The 21,039-nt window shown below is 39.9% G+C and overlaps 1 protein-coding gene across 3 annotated transcripts in view; it reads left to right on the top strand.

The window, feature by feature from the left end:
- The window catches only part of ANO2 (anoctamin 2), a 160,209-nt gene that overhangs the window by 110,863 nt on the left and 28,307 nt on the right, over positions 1-21,039 (top strand). For all 3 annotated transcript variants that reach the window (XM_067468942.1, XM_067468940.1, XM_067468941.1), the window contains 5 exons: positions 6,635-6,709; positions 10,134-10,335; positions 13,838-13,949; positions 16,982-17,039; positions 19,773-19,873. In XM_067468942.1, the coding sequence (XP_067325043.1) occupies positions 6,635-6,709; positions 10,134-10,335; positions 13,838-13,949; positions 16,982-17,039; positions 19,773-19,873 (548 nt within the window). The remainder of the gene's footprint in view (positions 1-6,634; positions 6,710-10,133; positions 10,336-13,837; positions 13,950-16,981; positions 17,040-19,772; positions 19,874-21,039) is intronic.

A 21,039-nucleotide genomic window follows, 5' to 3' on the forward strand; every position in this document is an offset into this window, starting at 1 on the left:
CAGCAAACTTTGGCAGAAAAGGCGAATGACCTTGTAAAACTAGAACACCCAGGATTCCATAAAACTGAGTCCTGACAGTTAAAATGGAGTTGAACTTTGTCTTAACGGGGCTGTATATCAGTGCTATTTATTTTAAAATATTAGGCTAAGTCAACAGGCCTAAAGATCACTGCAAAATATATGCTCAGACAAACATATTCTTGTTACTAAAACCTCACAACTCCATGATCTCGACAGCCAATTCCAAGGTGACATTTCACCTGGAAAACTAATTTGAGAAAACCTCCATAGATGGCTTTTAGGCTGGACATCAAAATATCCCAAACATTCACTGTGTGTGTGGCGTGGGGGGGGGGGGGGGTGATAGACAAACTTCTCACTCCTTCAGGCAGTAGGCATGATCCCCTAAAAATTTCTCCATACACCCAACAATGGAGCCAAACCAAAAGTCACAGAAGTCGCTCAACACCCTCCTTTGTCCTGTTCCTGGGGAACCATTCAGGCTGGCCAACCCTCATTGCTACCCATTGTCCTCTCCAGGCTGGGGAAACTACCATCATTAGACGGTTCTGGCTCAACTTACCTGTCCAAATGCATCTCCATTTATGAATCCTCCAGGACTTTAAGATCGTCTGGGGACGCCCTGCTCCCAATCCCACCATTGTCACAAGTACGTCTGGCAGGGACGAGAGACAGGGCCTTCTCGGTGGTGGCCCCTTGGCTATGGAATGCCCTCCTTAGGGATATCAGATCAGCCCCTTCCTTTTTAACATTCCCGAAAAATTCAAGACTCGGCTTTTTGAGCAAGCATTTGCAGATGCAGACATAGGAAAATGGAACAATCGGATGATGTGACTGGATCATTCTTTTAACAAGGAGACTCTTGTGATACATGTTTTTATTGATATTGTTTTTACTTGGTTTTATATTTATATTAATGTTTTGATTGTATTTTATGGTTTTGGTGCTGACTGTAAACTGCCCTGAGTCGCCTGTGGGTTGAGAGGGATGGTGTATAAATATAGTAAATAAAGAAATTAGCATCCATTACCCCAAACCCATACAAATTCTTTCCTTCACACACCTCACAAGAGGTAGAACAAGCAACAGCCACAAAATATCAAAATGAGCAATGAAAATTGATTAAATTTCCCACCAAATCCGGAGACCAATTGGCAACAATGGCAGACAGCATATCACAGCCAATCGGCCTGTAGATCTGAGCCTCCCATGATCTGGACCATTCGACACTCAAGAGAGCAGAAGTCCTTTGTTTTGAATGGCTGTCAAGGTTCTATAAATATTTCTCTATGTTAGCACGGAGGTGTGTCAGTTCTTTGGGATGCTGTATCTGATGACGTTCTCTTTGGCCATTGAGAATAAAGCTTCTGAATTTGTCTTCAACCTGTCTGTGTCTCAACTGGCCTTTTGGAAAACTTGATACACCAGGCCCTGAACCTGCGATTTAGCAGAGCTGAAATCACATAACATTCTGTCATATTCTTCATTTTAATATAAATTTAGAACTCCAGTATGCTGATAACAACATTCAGAAGAAGGCCTACAAGCCACTCTAAACACCTTCCAGCAGTGCGAGAAACTCGGCCTGTCATTGAACGTCGAGAAAACCAAAGTGCTCTTCTAGCAGTCACCAGCAAATCCCTCTCCAATGCCAGATATACAGCTTAATGGTGTAACATTAGAAAATGTTGACCATTTCCGCTACCTTGGCAGCCACCTCTCCACAAAAGTCAATATCGACACTGAAATACAACACCGTCTGAGCTCTGTGTGTGCCGCATTTCTCTGAATGAAGCACAGAGTGTTTGAGGACCGGGATATCTGTTGGGATACCAAGGTGCTTGTTTATAAAACTATTGTCCTCCCAACTCTGCTACATGCCTGCAAGACGTGGACTATCTACAGACGTCACATGCAACTCCTAGAACAATTCCATCAGCGTTGCCACCAAAAAATCCTGCAAATCTCTTGGGAAGACAAGCGGACAAATGTCAGTGTGCTGGAAGAAGCAATGACCACCAGCATTGAAGTGATGGTCCTCTGCCATCAATTCCACTGATCCGGCCACATTGTCCGGATGCCTGACCACCGTCTCCCAAAGCAGTTGCTCTACTCCGAACGCAAGAATGGAAAACGGAATGTTAGTGGACAGGAAAAGAGATTTAAAGATGGGCTCAAAGCTAACCTTAAAAACATTGACACTGAGAACTGGGAAGCCCTGGCCGTTGAGCACTCCTGCTGGAGGTCAGCTGTGACCAGCAGTGCTGTAAAATGTGAGGAGGCACTAATGGAAAGAGAGTAAGAGAGAGGAAGGCGCATCAAATCAACCCTGACTGGGACCGCCTTCCACCTGGAAACCAATGCCCTCACAGCAGGAGAACATGCAGATCAAGAATAGGGCTCCACAGTCACCTACGGACCCATCACCAGTACACCGATTTTGGAAGATAATCCTACTCGGACAACGAGGAATCGCCTAAGTTAATATAAAACATTTAATTTCCTCTTCTATTATTTGCTCCACAAGCAACTGTTATTTAAGAGTTGACAGCTTATGAACATAGAGCTATCACAACTAGCAGTCATTGATTGGGCTACTTTCATCGCAAATATTTATCTAATCCAGTTGTAATGCTCACAAAATGCAGTACCAAAACATCCTTAGATGCCTTGTGTGACTCTTTGGGACAGACTGGGGCAGTATCAAGTTAAGACACCAGCTTTATTTTTCGGTAAAAGGTGTAAATGTACCTTTTACAGTGTGCCTATACTGTTTAGTCTGTAATTGTTTTGAATTTTAATTGTATGCTGCCCCGAGATCTCAAAATAGGATAGAAATAGTTATTAAAAATGCATATAATTTCACACAAGCGGGTACATCTAACTATGAACACCACAGGCAAGAGGTTAGTGGCTTTGTCTTGTTCTACTTTCTGATTCATCACAGAGAAATCTGCAGGAAGAAGCTTTTAATTCAGAAGTTGAAAAGATGACTATTAGGCAGATTGATGAGCATGTATATAAGGAGATGTTGAAGAACTATGTTCTCTCCTCTATTAACATTTTGCTGATGCTATGCTTTTTTTCTGTGTCAAGCATTAAGTAGAGGGCATATCTTTTTATTAATGAAAATGTTATCAAACTGTAGCCATCGATGTGCTTCTGCTATTGCTAGCCAATGACATCATAGTTCTATAGTGCTCATTCCTTGACAGCCGAGTTACAGATGAAATATTGGAAGGTGCTTAAGATCTTCAGCAAAGGTTACTCAATAGGTTAATTGTTGCTCTTGGCTACATCTTATACTAAGTTCCAATGATAAAGAAAAATGAAATAGGAACATTTAAATGGAGGCTATTAACCCAGCCCTTGTGATATACAGGTTAGATTAAGTGGTACTGCTAGAGGAAGACACTTTTAAGAACAAAAGAAAGAATACTTATCAGGGTAGAAAATATGTCATATGATTGGCTCTGATAACATTCAGCAGTCAGCTTTGTAGTGCATGATTTCAGTCAGTCTGGGGGCATGTTCAAAGAAAGAAATGTGTGATATATTTATCACAAAACTAGTTGTACCCACCACGCATTGCTGTGGCCAACCTTCCCTCCCTCTTTCTCTCCCTCCTTCCCTCTTTCCTTCCTTTCCTCTTTTTCTTTTCCTATTTATCTTCCTTCTTCCATCTCTACCTGTTTCTTTCCTCCCTTTCTTTGCTCTTTGGTTACATCCTTTCTTCTCTCCTTCCTTCCTTCCCTATCTTTTGTTCCTTCGCTCCTTCCTTCCCTCTCTTTTTCCTTTTACTTTTTTATTTCCTTCTCTCCTTACTTGCTTCTCTACCTTTCTTTCTTTCCTTCTTTCCTTCTCTCCTTCCTTCCTTCCCCCTTTCTCTCCTTCATTCCTTCTTCTCTCATTACTTCTTGACTGCCCCATTTAATATTGTATTTATATCTTACATAGAAAGAAGGAAAGAAAAAAAAGGAAGGAAGAAGGGACAGGAAGGAAGGAAAAAGAAAGGGAAGGAGGGAAGGAAGGGAAGGAAAAAAGGAGGGACAGGAAGGAAGGGAGAAGGAAGGGAGAAGGAAGGAGGGAAAGGAAGGAGGGGATGAAGAAAGGAGAGAGGGAAAAAATGAAGGAGAAAGAAATAAAGAAAGGGAAAGAAGGAGGAAAGGAAGGGAGGAAAGAAAAGAAGGAAAGAAAGAAGGAAGGAGGGACAGGAAGGAAGAGAAGGAGGGAAAGAAGGAAAGGAAGGAGAAGGAAGTGAGAAAAGGGAGAAAGGGAATAAGGAAGGCGAGGGAGGAAATAATGGAAGGGAGTGAGAGAGAGAAGGAAGGTCCTTCAATGAAGTACCATCAACCTTCCTCGCCTCCTCCTCCTCCTCCCCTTCTTTCTTGCCTGGGGGCTCCATGCGGCAAGCCTCCACCTCCACTCCCATGGTGCCCACTCTTGCTTGTGTGTGAGAGAGAGAGAGTGGACATGCACGCACGACTGGCTCCTCATGCTTTAATGGCCGGCTGTTTCCCCACAAGGAGGAAGGCCATGGCCATGGGTCTCTTTTTGGGAATGCAGTTTCTCCTCTGTGGAAATGCAGTTTAGAAGTCCTTTCTGCTTTTTGTTTTTGTTTTTAGTGAAGGACATACATTGGGTTGATAGGTGTATCATGTCCAAATTTGGCGTCAATTCCCCCAGTGGTTTTTGAGTTCTGTTAATCCCACAAATGAACATTACATTTTTATTTATATAGATTTGGATAATACCTATGGCTGCTGCCTTAGCTAACTGGACACTGCATCTATAGCAGTTTAGCACAAATTGTGAACCATTAGAAATGCACCCATTGGCCATGTATTCTAATTTACCTCATTTTTGACAATGTCATGTTTGTGCGTACTTGTGCGTATATTGTACATTTTGCAGTCCCAGGAAAAGAAAAACTTAGGGTTGCCTCTAATAGGTTGCCAACTATTTTGTTGAATTATTGTTATAATGTTGATTTATGTTATTGTTATATTTTATATGATATGTTTTTCACTCTGTATGACTGTGCTTGGCCCCACAATTGTATGCAAGGTGTCTTGATAGAAGAAGAAAAAAGACACAAGAAACTACATGTCAGTCTCACCATTAGACAATGATTGTTACTTTTTAAATCTCTATTTTAGACAAAAGATTTTACAAGAAATTATATGTGGAGGATATATGAAGGATATCATTGACTACTTAGAAAGACACAATGAGAAGCAAGCAAACTTTATATTGCTAGATACGGAAAAGGTGTTTGATAACTTAAATTGGGACACCATGTTTACAATAGAAAAAATGAACTTTGATTCCAGGGGGTGTTTCAAAAAGATGAACTCAGTTTGAAATCGCTATATCACTGCAACCATGAATTGCCCATAAATGAAACTCTTAACACATGAAAGGGTGAGGCATAGAGTTTCAAATGATTATCTCTTGATGTCATTCCTAGTGCACAAACAAGCCCTGGTCTCAGTCATTCACAAGATGGTGATCCAGAATATTCTCACAAAGAAGCTAGTAAAATGTGAGCTAGACAATACTAATGTTAGGTAGATTGGTAATCAATTGATTGATCAAGCCCAATGCCTCTTCTTCATCCTGAAGAGAAGTGGATTGGGAATTGGTGAACTGACTAAATCCACAGGGTGCATACCAGTGGCTCTGCATCATGGAGAGAAGTGACCAGTGTGGTGCCACACAGTTTTTTCCTGGGCCCAGTGCTATTCAATATCTTTATTAATGACTTGGATGATAGAATAGAGGACATACTTATCAAATTTGCAAATGACACCCAATTGGGAGACATAGGACCAGAACCCAAAATGACTGATTGGGAAGCTTGGTTAAAACTAACAAAATGAATTTGAACAGGGAGAAATGTGAGGTACTACACGTAGACAATAAAAATGAAATTTACGGATATAGAATGGGTGACTGCTAGCCTGAAAACAGTGTACATGAAAGGAATTTAGGAAAGGAATCCAGACGAATTTAGGAAAGGAATCCAACTAGATCACATGCTGAACATGAGTCAATAGTATGATGTGACAGCTAAAAAACCAAATGCAATTCTAGGCTGCATCAATAGGAGTATAGTATCTAGATCGAGGGATGTAATAGTCCCACTCTATTCTGCTTTGATCAGACCTCACCTGGAATCCAATTTCCTTTGTTTCCTCAAATTTGGTTTCCATGTTGAGCTGTAATCATGGGTACCATACTTTGTAATTGTCTTCATTTCAGTGTAAAAGCTAATACTTTGAAACTTTTACTACCAAACATATTTTTTAATTTTGAAATTTAAAATATGGATAGAACAAATACTTATAAAGAAATGCAATCTACCATACCAATTAAAGATAGTTTCCATTAATCTTCAAATATTGGGTATAATTTAGCAAAAGTTGGGTGTAATTAAATATTGTCATTTAACTAATACATGAGGCATAGTAATAGCAAATTATATTACCATATATTACCAACTTGTATCAAATCCCTTCTGTTTTATTTTAAAGCAGAACAATTTCCTAACATTTCAATATTTGGCATTACATACTAGAATTATCACTCTAATCATTATGTCTTATACCAGGATGAAAAAGAGAAACTGACTTGGAAAGATCGTACCCCTGGTTACCTGGTGAACTTTGCATCTATCTTATTTATGGTAATTTTGTTTACATAATTTATTTTCCTTGATCTACATTGGTATACATAAGTTATCTTTTAGTGCATGCATTTTCATACTGAATCAGCATTTTGAGAGGCACATGTTATTTTTCATTAATATAACACTTTTTTCAAGTGAAGTATGCACAGAAAAAATAGAAATGTTTTTCTGGTAATTGTCTGCCAAAGTCTAATATGTGAGTGAATGCTTGACATAGGATTTGTCCTTCACAACTAAATTGGCAAGTAAACTTTGAAATTTTGGTAGCTCAAATATTTCAGTTTTTTTGTTAGTTTTTATGCTATAGATACTATAACAAGAGAGGTAATTATCTGAAGAAAAGATACACATGGCTCATAGCTGATGTATAGATATGTGCAGTTAGATGGTTTCATGGAGGTAGTTTATATGCTCCTTTCATGCTTCAGATTTATTTATTTATTGTATCAGAAGCGAATCAAGGGTACATTTGTATTTTAAAAACATAACGTGTGTATGTATGTATATATGTATGTGTGTGTGTGTGTGTGTGTGTGTTCTGTTGCGTGCTGGGCCTGTAAAGAATTTCTTTTAAAATAGGACGTGCAATCTTTGCCCAGCGGGAAGCCAGGGGCCCCCAAAGAGAAGTTCTCAGGGATTTTCCAGAAGTGATGGTCTTTAGAGTCTTTGATAATGCAACAAAGTCTTTATTATGGAACAAACAACAAATCTTCAATGGTTCAAACAACACTTCAAGGCTTTCTCAGTCTAGTCCTCAATGGACTGGCACATGACTTTGGTTAATTAAACTTTCTCTGTAGGAAAAACCCTTTTTAACTTCTCCCAGGCTGACTGTAATCTACGTCTTACTGATGTGTGCTCCGCTACCGGGTCAAACTGTGTCTCGAGCGCCGAATGGACCTACCAGTAAGGGCAGTAGATTCTCCAGCTGGATTTCTTTGGTCTTCCAAAACTGTTTACCCTCCGAAATTCTTCAAAGCTTTAGGGCTGTTTCCCTGGTAATCTTTGAAGATCATTGGATGCTCTTAAGACTATTCTCCCCCGGAAAGTCTTAAGGGTTGAAGCTTTTGTACAGGAGAAGCTTGTACACATCCTCTACATTAGCTTTCCTTACTGAGACTAACTAAAAAATGGCTCCCTTCCCTTCCCAATAGCCCTGAGCAAGGGGCGGAACCAAAACTTAACGATGATGGACAAGTGACTTGACCTATGACTGCAACCAGAGGAAGCCACCTTTCTGCAGACTCCTTGAAACCTTGGACTGCAAGCAAACATTTAATACAAAGCAAATAAAGTTGGAGTTCCTGGTACAGCCGTACCAGCACAATATATATATAGCTACAGGGATCCATTGTATGCCTGGACAACTGTGGAGGCAATAAAAATACAATTTATAGATTACACATAGATAAAGCATCAGTCTCCCTGCCCCCCCCCCCCCAATGTAGATGATCAAACCCCTCAATTATATGGTTTGCACTGTGGTATATTATTAGGAAAGAAAAATCTAAAATCATAAAATAGGGCAAAAATTGTATTTATTTATACTTAGACCAGGGGTGTCACCATTCATCATCAGCTTACAGACTGAAAATATTGCTCAATCAGGTTCAAAAATATTTACATCAGTTATGGCCCAAAGATTAAACACTCTAAAATATATTCATCCAGACCAAATTTGATTTGTGCCAGTCAGGACATTAGCAGAGTCCATAAAGAGTGTATTAAATATAATCCAGAAGAGTCAGTCCCACAAGAATCCAGTAGCTATAATATCGCTAGATGCAATGAAAACCTTTGACTGCATTGAGCACAGCTACATGATAGACCTTTTAAAATAAATGTGAGAGACGGATTTGTAGCAACTATAATACACAATTATAACGCAACTATAATACAGTTATATGAAGACGGAAACACTACAGTCAGAGGCTGCCCTAGGTAATTTTCAATGGTAAGGAAACAGTATTTTGCCCCCCCCCCCCCCAAACCAATCACTGATATATATTTTCTGTTTGTCGTGGGAGTTCTGTGTGCCATATTTGGTTCAATTCCATCATTGGTGGAGTTCAGAATGCTCTTTGATTGTAGGTGAACTAAACATCCCAGTACCTACAACTCGAATATGTCAAGGTCTATTTTTCCCCTAGAGCACCGCAAGAGCGCCCCTGGGCAAAATCAACTATACTGCAAATGCTTACTTTGCGTAATGGGTTGAGCCGCTCCTGACTACAGTTAGTGTATACCGTGTACAGTTCCCAAAACTGAGAGCAACCCAACAAGTGTTGCCATCGCAAGCCACAAAACTCCATGTGGTAACCTGGCTATCATGTCTCTTGATATTAGAACAAGGCACTGGCACAACCAGAAAGAAGGAGATCAATCTACCCTCCTTTACTAGTTGTGTAGGCAGATATGACGGGTGATGGCCAGGTGCTTTAATGATCTCTAAGTCCAATGGGAATTAGTGGTGGCATCATGGAGGATGGGGTGATGTTTCAGCGGGGACAATGAGATATTCACCTGGTTCAACCATCTGGACATCAATGTGGCACCATAGTGGCTATGGTCAGTCCAAAGCATAATGCTCAACACTGGCTCTAGCTTAAGTGGCCAGGGTAGATGTGGCCACCGTTCACTTGTATACTGCTGCTTACTGCAGTTCTTCTCATGCTGGTCATTCCAACCATCCCTGAGTATAGATGCACTACGCCCATACCCCCCAAGTCAGTCCACCAACTCTTCTTCTTTGACAAAGGTAGATGCAGAACAGAATGGATTTTCCCCGGCTTCTGCTGAACACTGATTCCAGCAGGGAGGGAGAATGTAGGGAGAAGTTAGTTAAATAAACACGGAGAGTCTGCAAGTTGAAACAACTTGACTGGAGTCAATTAAGCTTTGCAAATTGCAGGAAGCTACACAAGCAGTCAAAAGAACGTGCTAAATACATATAGCTAAAGGAAAGTTCTCATTTTACAAGATTGCTGCACCCCCCCCGCCCCGCAATGTTGTTGTCCCTGAGGCCTGCCTAGATGTCAGGCAACTTTAGCAGTAATGTCTTTTATTTTCCGCTCCAAGAATTGTTTGGTAATGTTGTACAATGCATTACAAAGAGAAGGTAAATATTGGAGAAAATAGCACACAATTATGCGACTATCCTGCAGTGCTCAACAATGACAGAGGATATAAATTCCCATGCCATGCTTGCTTGTAGGAATTCCTAAATATGTATAGAGAAAAAGAATCACATCTTTCTGCTCTAATTGGGTGTTTCTTTGCTGCTGAGTAGGGAAATCTTTAGGCTGCATCTGAGTTTTCCCCTTGCTCTTTAACAACACTCATTCTATTATTTATATTTACTAAGTTATGAATGGCATTTTAAAGAATATTAAATGTATACATCTGTGTTTTTTCTCCTCAGATTTCATTGACATTTTCATTAGTCTTTGGTGTAATTGTGTACCGGATAACTACAGCAGCAGCACTGTCAATGAGTCCCAATGAATCAACCAGATCAAACGTTCGCGTGACAGTGACAGCAACTGCTGTAATCATTAACCTCGTTGTGATTCTTATCCTAGATGAGATTTATGGAATGGTTGCCAAATGGTTGACAGAAATGGGTAATGTTGTTTCACCTTAACACATACTTTTGATTCTCCTGATAGTGTATAAATAAAAGGTAAAGGTTTCCCTTTGACATTAAGTCTAATTGAGTCCAACTTTGGGGGGGGGGGGGGGGGGGTGCTCATCTCTATTTCAAAGCCAAAGAGCTATTGTTGTCCGTAGACGCCTCCAAGGTCATGTGGCTGGCATGACTGCATAGAGTGCCATTACCTTCCCACTGAAGCAGTACCTATTGATTTACTCCCATTTCCATCTTTTTGAACTGCTAGATTGACCAATAGTAGCTCTTTTTGTCTTACAAAATATTATATAGTGATTAACGTAGTGATCATTTAATAGTATTCATTCTTCATTCAGGGATTTTGCAACCATGCAACCTCATTAATAATTTTAATTTATAATGGACTATTGGTTTTCCCTTGCATGCACATATCATATGGATGGAGCCCCCGGTGGCACAGTGGGTTAAATCCTTGTGCTGGCAGGACTGAAGACCGACAGGTCGTAGGTTCGAATCCGGGGAGAGCGCGGATGAGCTCCCTCTATCAGCTCCAGCTCTCCATGCGGGGACATAAGATAAGCCTCCCACAAGGATGGTAAAACATCATAACATCCAGGCGTCCCCTGGGCAACATCCTTGCAGACGGCTAATTCTCTCACACCAGAAGCGACTTGCAGTTTTTCAAGTTGCTCCTGACATGACAAAAAAAATCATATAGATGTGTACTAAATCAGTGACTCTCAACCTTTGGTCCTCCAAATATTTTGAACTACAACTCTGAGAATCTTTGGTAATTAACCATGTTTCTCCAAAACATCTGGAGAATGGGGAGATTAAAAATTAAAACCACTGTTATAGATCACGCAATCTTTTTTTGGATAGAAAGTTGTGAAAATCTATTGGGCAGGCCTGTATTGATTCCCCCCCCCCCTCATTTTCGACCAACATTTTTGTTTCATTTCATTTACTTGTGTTCGTAAAGCTTCAACCCCGGCATCCCTTGGCATGGAAATTCATGTGCATTTTATATATTTTAAATATGCATTTTTTGCATTGCCTAAAGAGTATTTGTGAGTACATGTTTCAGTTTATAGTTGAAATATACATATGGCTTTACAGGCCTTTCACAGATGACAGTCTCGGGGGATATACAATGGATGTTTCCACCTGCAACTGCAAACACAATAAACTGTAGAACTGTCTGTTTTTACAGCCACTCTGTATTTATCATTTATGGCAATCTGGCCCAGATTACTTGTCCAAACGTATCTCCTGCTATGAACAATCACAAAGCTTAAGATCATCAGGAGAGGCCCTGCTCTCAATCCCACCACCCTCGCAAATGTGGTTGATGGGGACGAGAGACAGGGCCTTCTCGGCATTAGCCCCCAGCCTGTGGAACTCCCTCCCGAAGGACATCAGATTGGCCACCTCCCTTCTGTCCTTTAGAAGACAACTGAAGACCTGGCTCTGGGGCCAAGCGTTTGACTAGATGATAGTGACAATAGGAAAAGGAATTTGCGACATTGGATTTGCGACATTGCGACATTGGATTTCCCGGCTTGATTTTTGTCTTTACTGGCATTCTAATATTATTGTTAAATCAACTTATTGGCTGATTTGTATTATGTTTTAAAATGTTTTTACTGTTTTAATTGTATTCTTATGATGTATATGTTGCAAGCATCATTGATGCCTATGTGTGGTCACCCTGGGTCCCCCTTGTGGGGAGAAGGGCGGGATAGAAGTGTACGAAATAAATAAACAAACAAACAAGCAAATAAATAAATAAATAAATTAAAGACATAAAAATGCAGTCGTGCTGTTGGAAGTAAACAATCAGCAAATAATTATTTATTTATTTACTGCATTTCTATGCTGCCCCTCTCAGTATGGAGGCAACTGGAGGCGGCTTACACTGGCACAATTTGATGCCACAACGATCATAAAAACAAAATTAAAAACATTTAGCGCACATTATTAAAACCATGTAAAAAACATTAAAAACATATAAACACCAGTAACTTCCTATTGGCTCATTTTCCAGAGACATTGCCAAGCCATTCCATATTCATTATTTCCTGAGTTCCATATTTATTCATTACACTGCATTTCCAAAGGCTTGTTCAAAAAGCCAAGTTTTTAATTTTTTTCCGGAATGTCAGTAGGGAGGGGGCCGATCTAATATCCCTAGGGAAGGAGTTCCATAGCCAATAAATAATAGATAAAAAGCTCAAAGTTGTGATAATGCTGTTGTCAATAATTCATGTTACTATAATTGTACAGCATGGTTAAGAAATAATTTAATTGCCAAGAAAACTTGGGACAGCATACCATTGACTAATATCTCAGTTCTTTGAAAATGAGGCGATAGGCTCACCATAATGCTTTCTAGTTCTGGTTCGTAACAATGGCAGCTCATGAACATGATAGAAACACAAAAGTAAAAGGAAGCTTGTCAGTAGACACAAGATAAGGTTTTGACATTTTGCGTAGTTTTTTTCTCATGCGGCAGCTATTCATGACTCCTACCCGTATTAGCCCTGGCTCTGTACAGAGATTATTTTTACATTTTGTACACCTGCCTCAAAAATATCAGATAATTTTTATCTTGGAAATTGTGCAAAGATATACATGACGCCCAGTCTGTGAAAACGTCACTTGCCTCACTGCACACAAGAGAAGGAACTTTCCCCATCTCATAGGAGATTGCAGCCACCAACATGAGAAATTTAGAGAGAAAATGAGAGACATGACTAGGATAGAAACAGAGAGTTGGTATAAATTGGCATTGCTATGGTACTTCTCACAGAAGTAAAAGTGAAACTTGGAGGCTTTCTACACTGCCATATAATATCCAGGTTATCTACTTTGAACTGGATTATATGACAGTGTATACCAGGTGTCCACAATTTTTTTAAACAGACGGCCAGGTCACAGTTCCTCAAACTGTTGGAGGGCTGGATTGTAATTTGAAAAAAACATGAATGAATTCCTATGCACACCACATATCTTATTTGTAGTGCAAAAATCACTTTAAAACAATACAATAATTAAAATTAAGAACAATTTTAACAAATATAAACTTAATAGTATTTCAATGGGAAGTGTGGGCCTGCTGTTGGCTCATGAGATAGGATTGTTGTGGTTGTTGTTGTGTGCTTTCAAGTCGTTTCAGACTTAGGTTGACCCTGAGTAAGGGTCAGGTAAATGATCTTGGAGGGCCATATCCGGCTCCCGGGCCTTAGTTTGAGGACCCCTGGTGTATACAATTCAGTTCAAAGCAGATAGTGTGGATTAGCTGCTTTAATAATCTGGATTATTTGACAATGTAGAAAGGAGTCATAGTGGCATTCCTTTGGATAATACCGGATAGCATTCCTGAATCAGAATGTGGCTTTTCAAGATACCCATTGTTTGCAATACAACTTGTCCATGAAAGTAGTTAATTTTTTAGGCTTTACGAACTAATTTCTCTTTCTCTTTTTTTATGGCAGAGGTACCAAAGACAGAAAAAGCTTTTGAGGAGAGGCTAATTTTGAAGGCTTTCCTGCTAAAATTTGTTAATTCCTATGCACCTATTTTTTATGTGGCCTTTTTTAAAGGAAGGTAGGTTGAGCGTGATTTCTTTTCATGTTGTAATATTTTGGCACAATAAGGCATGTTTTCTGCATTCCACCAGTAGGTAGGGAAAATCTTGATGATAATTTAAGTCAAGTGGGTGTCAACGTATGGTGACCCTATGAATGATAGATCTTCAAGAATCAATAGTATCATGGAACTGGATGAGTCATCACAGGCCACTGAGTTCAACATTAATGCAGAAACTGCAGCTGGAGGATCCCCATTAGGTAGCCAGTCAGCCTCTTCTTGGAGATATCCAGAAATTCTTCCAATTCTGAATGGCTATGACTGTACTTCTAATGTTTGTTTTGTTAGCATAGTACACCCACAGCTTGGAAAAAGTGAGATGGTAGTTAAGGAGCAAAGTGCACCAGTAGCTCAAGTTTAAAGTAATCTTTATTAAGAGAACTCCATTTGTTGTTGTTGTTGTTCATTCATTCAGTTGTTTCTGTCTCTTCGTGACCTCATGGACCAGCCCACGCCAGTGCTCCCTGTTGGCCATCACCACCCCCAGCTCCTTCAAGGTCAATCCAGTCACTTCAAGGATCCCATCCATCCATCTTGCCTTTGGTTGGCCCCTCTTCCTTTTTCCTTCAATTTTCCCCACCATCATTGTCTTCTCTAAGCTTTCCTTTCTTCTCATGATGTGGCCAAAGTACTTCATCTTTGCCTCTATTATCCTTCCCTCCAATGAGCAGTTGGGCTTTATTTCTTGAAGTATGGACTGGTTGGATCTTCTCGCAGTCCAAGGCACTCTCAGAACTTTCCTCCAAATGCATCTATCTTCCTTTGCTCAGCCTTCCCTATGGTCCAGCTCTCACATCCGTAGATGACTATGGGGAATACCATTGCTTTAACTATGCAGATCTTTGTTGCCAATGTGATGTCTCTACTCTTAATTATTTTATCAAGATTTGACATTGCTCTCTTCCCAAGAAGTAAACGTCTTCTGATTTCTTGGATGCAGTCTGCGTCTGCAGTAATCTTTGCACCTAGAAATACAAAGTCACTGCCTCCACGTTTTCTCCTTCTATTTCCCAGTTGTCAATCATTCTTCTTGCCATAATCAAAACTCCATTACTGATAGAAAAAAGGAGTTACTGATCCTAGCTAAACCTGACTACATTCTAGGGAAAGAAGAGTGGAAAGTCCCAGGGAGGAACTGGAACCCTGAGAATAGTTGGAGTAAGCCGGAGAGTGTCAGTCTACACCACTGACAGCAGAGGCAGGACAGATAACCAAAGAAGAAAATAGGAATTTTCCTTTATTGTTATCTAATAATCTTCCCATCACTACTATGAGGTACTATTACTTTTACAGAGCATTGTTGAACTCAAACACAATTGAAATCTAACCTTCTATAACATACAAACGTGAAACCTAACCTCTGGGGAGTTGCAAATAAACCTGAACCTTTCTCTCTGTGATAGCTCTTGAGGTATTTCAAGAGTACAGTCATGCCACACCAGTGTCTTCTCATCACCAAGCTGAACAGGCCTAACTCACTCAACATTTCCTCAATGCCTGTCCAACCATTTCGTGAATGTGTGGGGCTTCATAGTGCAGAATATAGTGGAACCGTGACTTCCCTTGACTTGAAAATTACAGTTCTGTTAATGCAAGCTAAAATAGTATTTGAGATCCAACATGGTGTAGTGATTTGCTCTAGAAGCTATGGTTCTAGAGACCAAGGCTAAAATCTCTACTCAGCCATGGAAGTCCACTGAGTGACCTTGGACAAGTCACACCTTTTCAAACTCTATAGAATAAATCTTGCCAAAAAACTTCATGATAGGGTCACCTTAAGAGTCACCATAGGTCAGAAGGCCATCTGGTCCAATCTCATTTCTTCCAGCTGTGTGATTCTGTGATTCTATGAGATCCTGATGAGAATAAGAGGTAGGTGGGTATGGTTTCATTTCAGGCCACTCTGCAAACTGGGCCCTTTGAAGTTGGAAGTATGGGAGCCAAAAAATACCCTACTGTGATCTGCCGATTCAGGAGAAAAAGGGAGAACTAACAGAGTATATTTATGTATTGTCGAAGGCTTTCATGGCTGGAATCTCTGGGTTGTTGTAGGTTTTTTCAGGCTATATGGTCATGTTCTAGAGGCATTCTCTCCTGACATTTCGTCTGCATCTGTGGCAAGCATCCTCAGAGGTTGTGAGGTCTCAGAAGTTGTGAGGTCACCTCACAACCTCTGAGGATGCTTGCCATAGATGCAGGCAAAATGCTAGGAGAGAATGCATCTAGAACATGGCCATATAGCCTGAAAAAACCTACAGCAACCCAGAGTATATTCTGCCATTCAGGCCGTTGAAGAGGCTCTATACCCCACAGTATCAAATATTCAGCCACGATTTAAGTATTTCTGTAAAAATAAACAAGCACATTCATCTCATTAGTATTCAAACTGGTTTTCATCTTTAATAAAGGGTAAAAGTATATGTTTAGTACTGTTCCCTTTCTACATAGTATTAAGAGTTAGCAGCAGTGTTGTTGCCATTGCCTCTACAGATCCTTCACCAGTTTCACCACACACTATTGCTTTTGTTCAGTAGTTTTCCTCTTTTCCCAGTTTTTCCCAGTGGATTATCTCTTTTCCTCTGCTGATGCAGCTGTTGCTCCCCCGAACAAGATGAATGCATTTTAATCAGATTTTGCCCACTTTTATATTCTTCCCTAAATGGCCCCACTGGGATTATAAATGCTTGGTCAGATTTATCTACTGATGTATTTCTCTGTTTATGGTTTACTTCTAACTGAGGAAAAATGGTGATATAATAGCCTAAATCCCAATTAAAATAGACCAATTGAATGAATGGGATTCAGGAAGGGAATCAATGATTTTACTCGAATTAAGGTTACCTTTATGATCCAGACCAAGATTAATGGCTTTATAGATAATATTTAACATCTGGCCCCACAAAATAAATATTTGATTTATATGAACTGAATTTTTCTGATACTTATTTAATTAGCATATAAAATCTGTATCACTCATTTCTCACTTTCAGATTTGTGGGTCGACCTGGGCAATATGTGTATGTATTTGCTGGTTACCGAATGGAAGAGGTAAGTACCCAAACATAAACCATCACTCTGGCAATGTTTAGACATACTAGTACTGAAAGAATGCAGTTTTCTAGAAATAACACATTGAATTGAATTGTTTATTGTACCAGCCATGGCATGACATCACATAATATACAACCTTTAAAAGTACATTAAGCACTTTCCAATATAAATATTAAAACTAATTCCATATACTGACTCTTTAAAATTATAGTAGCAGTAACATGATAACAATCACAAATGTCTGATTTGTATCATCCCAAACCATTTCCATTTCTAGCTTCCACTGTGGACTTTACTAATTTAGCTCGGATTTTTTTGGGGGTGCAACTGCAAATGTGGCATCATATATCTGTTGGTACATGAAATTTTCTAGTACATTAGGTGTGCAATATCGTGTTAAACATATTTCACTACAAACCCCTTATATAAGAATCCACAGTTTTTCTCCCCACAAAATATCCCCCAAGTGTTTGTGGACTTTTCTAGGTCCTCCAGTGCTATTCTATTTGGTATGTTTCCCCTGGGAAGTATAGACAAAATATTGGATTTTCCCCATAGTTCTGAGGAACCAAATCACCAGGAAATGGCTTTCAAGCATCTTGCAGTTTCTCAAGTCGCCTCTCTCTCTCTCTCCCTCTCTCTCTCTCTCACACACACACACAAAGCTTTCAAGTAGTTCTCTATATAGAATCATAGAACAGAATAGTTTCCTATACAGAATAATAGAATCACAGAGTTGAGGGGGGGGGGGGGGTTGGGGGGAGCAAGGGTCATTCAGTCAAATCTCCTGTCACTCATATAATACATACATAGATAATTAGAGATATATGTCAGAGCTTGGAAATAGCCATTCCCCTGTCACATCTTGGACATTGTTGTGTTGTTCATTCGTTCAGTCGTCTCCGACTCTTCGTGACCTCACGGACCAGCCCACGCCAGAGCTCCCTGTCGGCCATCACCACCCCCAGCTTCTTCAAGGTCAGTCCAGTCACCTCAAGGATGCCATCCATCCATCTTGGACATAACTGGCTATATTTCATTAATTATATGCTATTTTATTTCCTTCCTATCCTAATAATGCTTACCGAATACTCACTATTCTTATGATGCAAAGGGCAAACTTGACCTGAAAACATGTGGTCTACTGCTGATTATTGTGAGCTACACTTTTAAATATGATGAGATAGGAGATGCTAAAGAATGCTATTATTTTATACTGCAGGGAAATATTCTGTTTATGCTTAGAGACATTAAATATGTTTCTGATTAAGATGTGTACATTATTTATTTATTTATTTCAGGTACTTTTACCCCGCCCTTCTCAACCCCCGAGGGGGGACTCAGGGCGGCTTACAAAAAAGGCACAATTCGATGCCTATACAAATTACACATAATGTACAAAACCATAGTTAAAACAATCATCACAGTTAAGAAAGTCAAACAATCAATATACAACGCATCACATAAAAACTATTCACATGCTCAGCGATTCGTCTTTCAGAGTTCCAAATTCCATTCCATTAGTCATTTCCTGGCCATTGTCAAAGTCATTTCTTTTAATTTAAGGAGTGATCTGGTAAATGCCATGATTTCTTTAAAACCAAATAATTTAATTAACAAGTATCTCAGTAAGTCAAAAATCTTCTGTCCCAACATTCACATTAACAGATTAGTTCTCCCCTTCCAATGATCTACGTTATTGAATTCATTCTGAATGAATTCCAATCTCTCGGTTGACTTCTCCAGTCTACAAATTAATGAAATTGCGGGTTCTTGGGGAAAAAATCCAGGGCTCCTAACCAATATGTCAGTAGTTCTCTTCAGCATATTAAAATTCATGAAATTTTCTAACCCTAATGTTCAAAAGTGTGCAAATAAGCGTATCTAATATGCCTAATGTGTGGTCTCTGATTCTGCTTACCAGCAAGCTGATAGCTGGCACCATAAAATTTAGACATATGACAAAAATAAAAGAGTTCAGGATCTTTCTTTCTTTCACCATTTTCTTGTAATGGTCTCTGTTCACCTTTCCATCTACTGGATAAATAATCTGTATGGCCCGCATACCAAAAAAACAAACAAAACAAAACCCCAAAACAAGACAGAAATAACTCAAAGAACATCCAGGTAGAATGTATTAAAAGTAATTAACCATTGGGTTATAGGTTTGGTGATAGATAGATAGATAGATAGATAGATAGATAGATAGAGCCCCGGTGGCGCAGTGGGTTAAAGCACTGAGCTGCTGAGCTTGTTGATCGAAAGGTCGCAGGTTCGATTCCGGGGAGCGGCGTGAGCTTCCACTGTCAGCCCTAGCTTCTGCCAACCTAGCAGTTCGAAAACATGCAAATGTGAGTAGATCAATAGGTACCGCTCTGGCGGGAAGGTAACGGCGCTCCATGCAGTCATGCCGGCCACATGACCTTGGAGGTGTCTATGGACAATGCTGCTCTTCGGCTTAGAGATGGAGATGAGCACCACACCCCAGAGTCAGACATGACTGGACTTAATGTCTGGGACAACCTTTACCTTATAGATAGATAGATAGACAGATAGACAGATACGACAGATAGACAGATAGAGATATATAATTATGCCATGCCACTGTAGTTCTTTTAAAGTCCAACGACCTTTGGTTGGACTTCAGAAGATCTCTCTTGTCCAGAAGAGTCGTTTGTCACTCATATGCTGGTATTATACTGATCACTTGTTGTTTCCATTCCTCTTTAGTGTGCTCCGGGAGGCTGCCTAATGGAACTCTGCATTCAACTAAGCATTATAATGTTGGGAAAACAGCTGATCCAAAACAATGTTTTTGAAATTGGAGTCCCGTATGTATCATACTCTTATTTCTTTAATGTATCACAGGCTGGTTTTAATGTGCTGAAATCTATGGAAATATGTGAACTGGACTGAGGCAACTGAGAAAACATACTTTAGACTGTAATAAAATGCTGGAATTTTATTTTCCCTAATCAATTATCCATATCCCAACATAAAAAAGAAAGAAAAGGATGCAACAATTTTAAGAAACAGAGTAAAATATAAGTGGCTGAGATCTTGCACTGTCAAGCACAGTTTAAGAATTCCTCATGTGATACTGTCACCACCCCTATGAGTCACACTTTTCTACCAGTAGCCCCCCCCCCCCCCCTCAGTGGATATGACTTCCTCCACTGAATTCTCCAGAGAACTCTACTGGATTTTGGCAGAAGATACCACTGGTGGGCATCTGATTCTCCTCCCCCCAATTCTCCACCAGCCATGGAATGACCATGAAAGGAGCTGTTGCAGAGAAGTAGTGAGCCCTGGTGGGAATTAGGTGTTGTTGATAGAGGAAAAGAATACCATCCTTAATAACAACAACAACAACAACAAAACATACCCTAGTATAAGGTGGAGTTATACTTTTATATGTCAATGCTGAGCAGCCTATCCTTTCTGCCATTTTTGTTCTTCCACAGTATTGCCAATCCAAGTAGCCAGTTAAGCAAGCATGGTGGACTACCATCAATTTCTGTGGGAGAAACGCTTGTTTTTCATTCCTTATCTGCCTGAAGACTATAGGACTGTGGCTTCTCTTTTCCAAAAGGAATCTCACAGGCTTGCAGCACAACAATTTAAAGCTTTATAGCAGAGCTTTCCAAACTGTGAGTCGCGACACACTAATGTGCTCACATGGCTCAGGGGGAATATTTGTGATTTCCATGTCACCCAACACTGTGACTCACTCCCAATGAACAGCTCAGCCTTTTGTCCTGATGTTGCTTTACCTACCTGTATGGAGCCTGGAGATATATTAGATGACTATATCCATGAGTTTTCACTGGTTTCTAGGAAGGACTCAGCAAGACTGCCATATGCTATAAAGTGGCAAGATTTCCAGTCATATACTTTTTCTCTTAATATCACTTAATCTCCAGCAGATAAACAGATTATCAATCTTCAGGTCATCTATTGTCAACCCTCTTTTGAAAGGTCATCTCACCTAAACTGG

The sequence above is a fragment of the Anolis sagrei genome, chromosome 5 (genome assembly GCF_037176765.1).
Source record: "Anolis sagrei isolate rAnoSag1 chromosome 5, rAnoSag1.mat, whole genome shotgun sequence".
NCBI lineage: Eukaryota > Metazoa > Chordata > Lepidosauria > Squamata > Dactyloidae > Anolis > Anolis sagrei.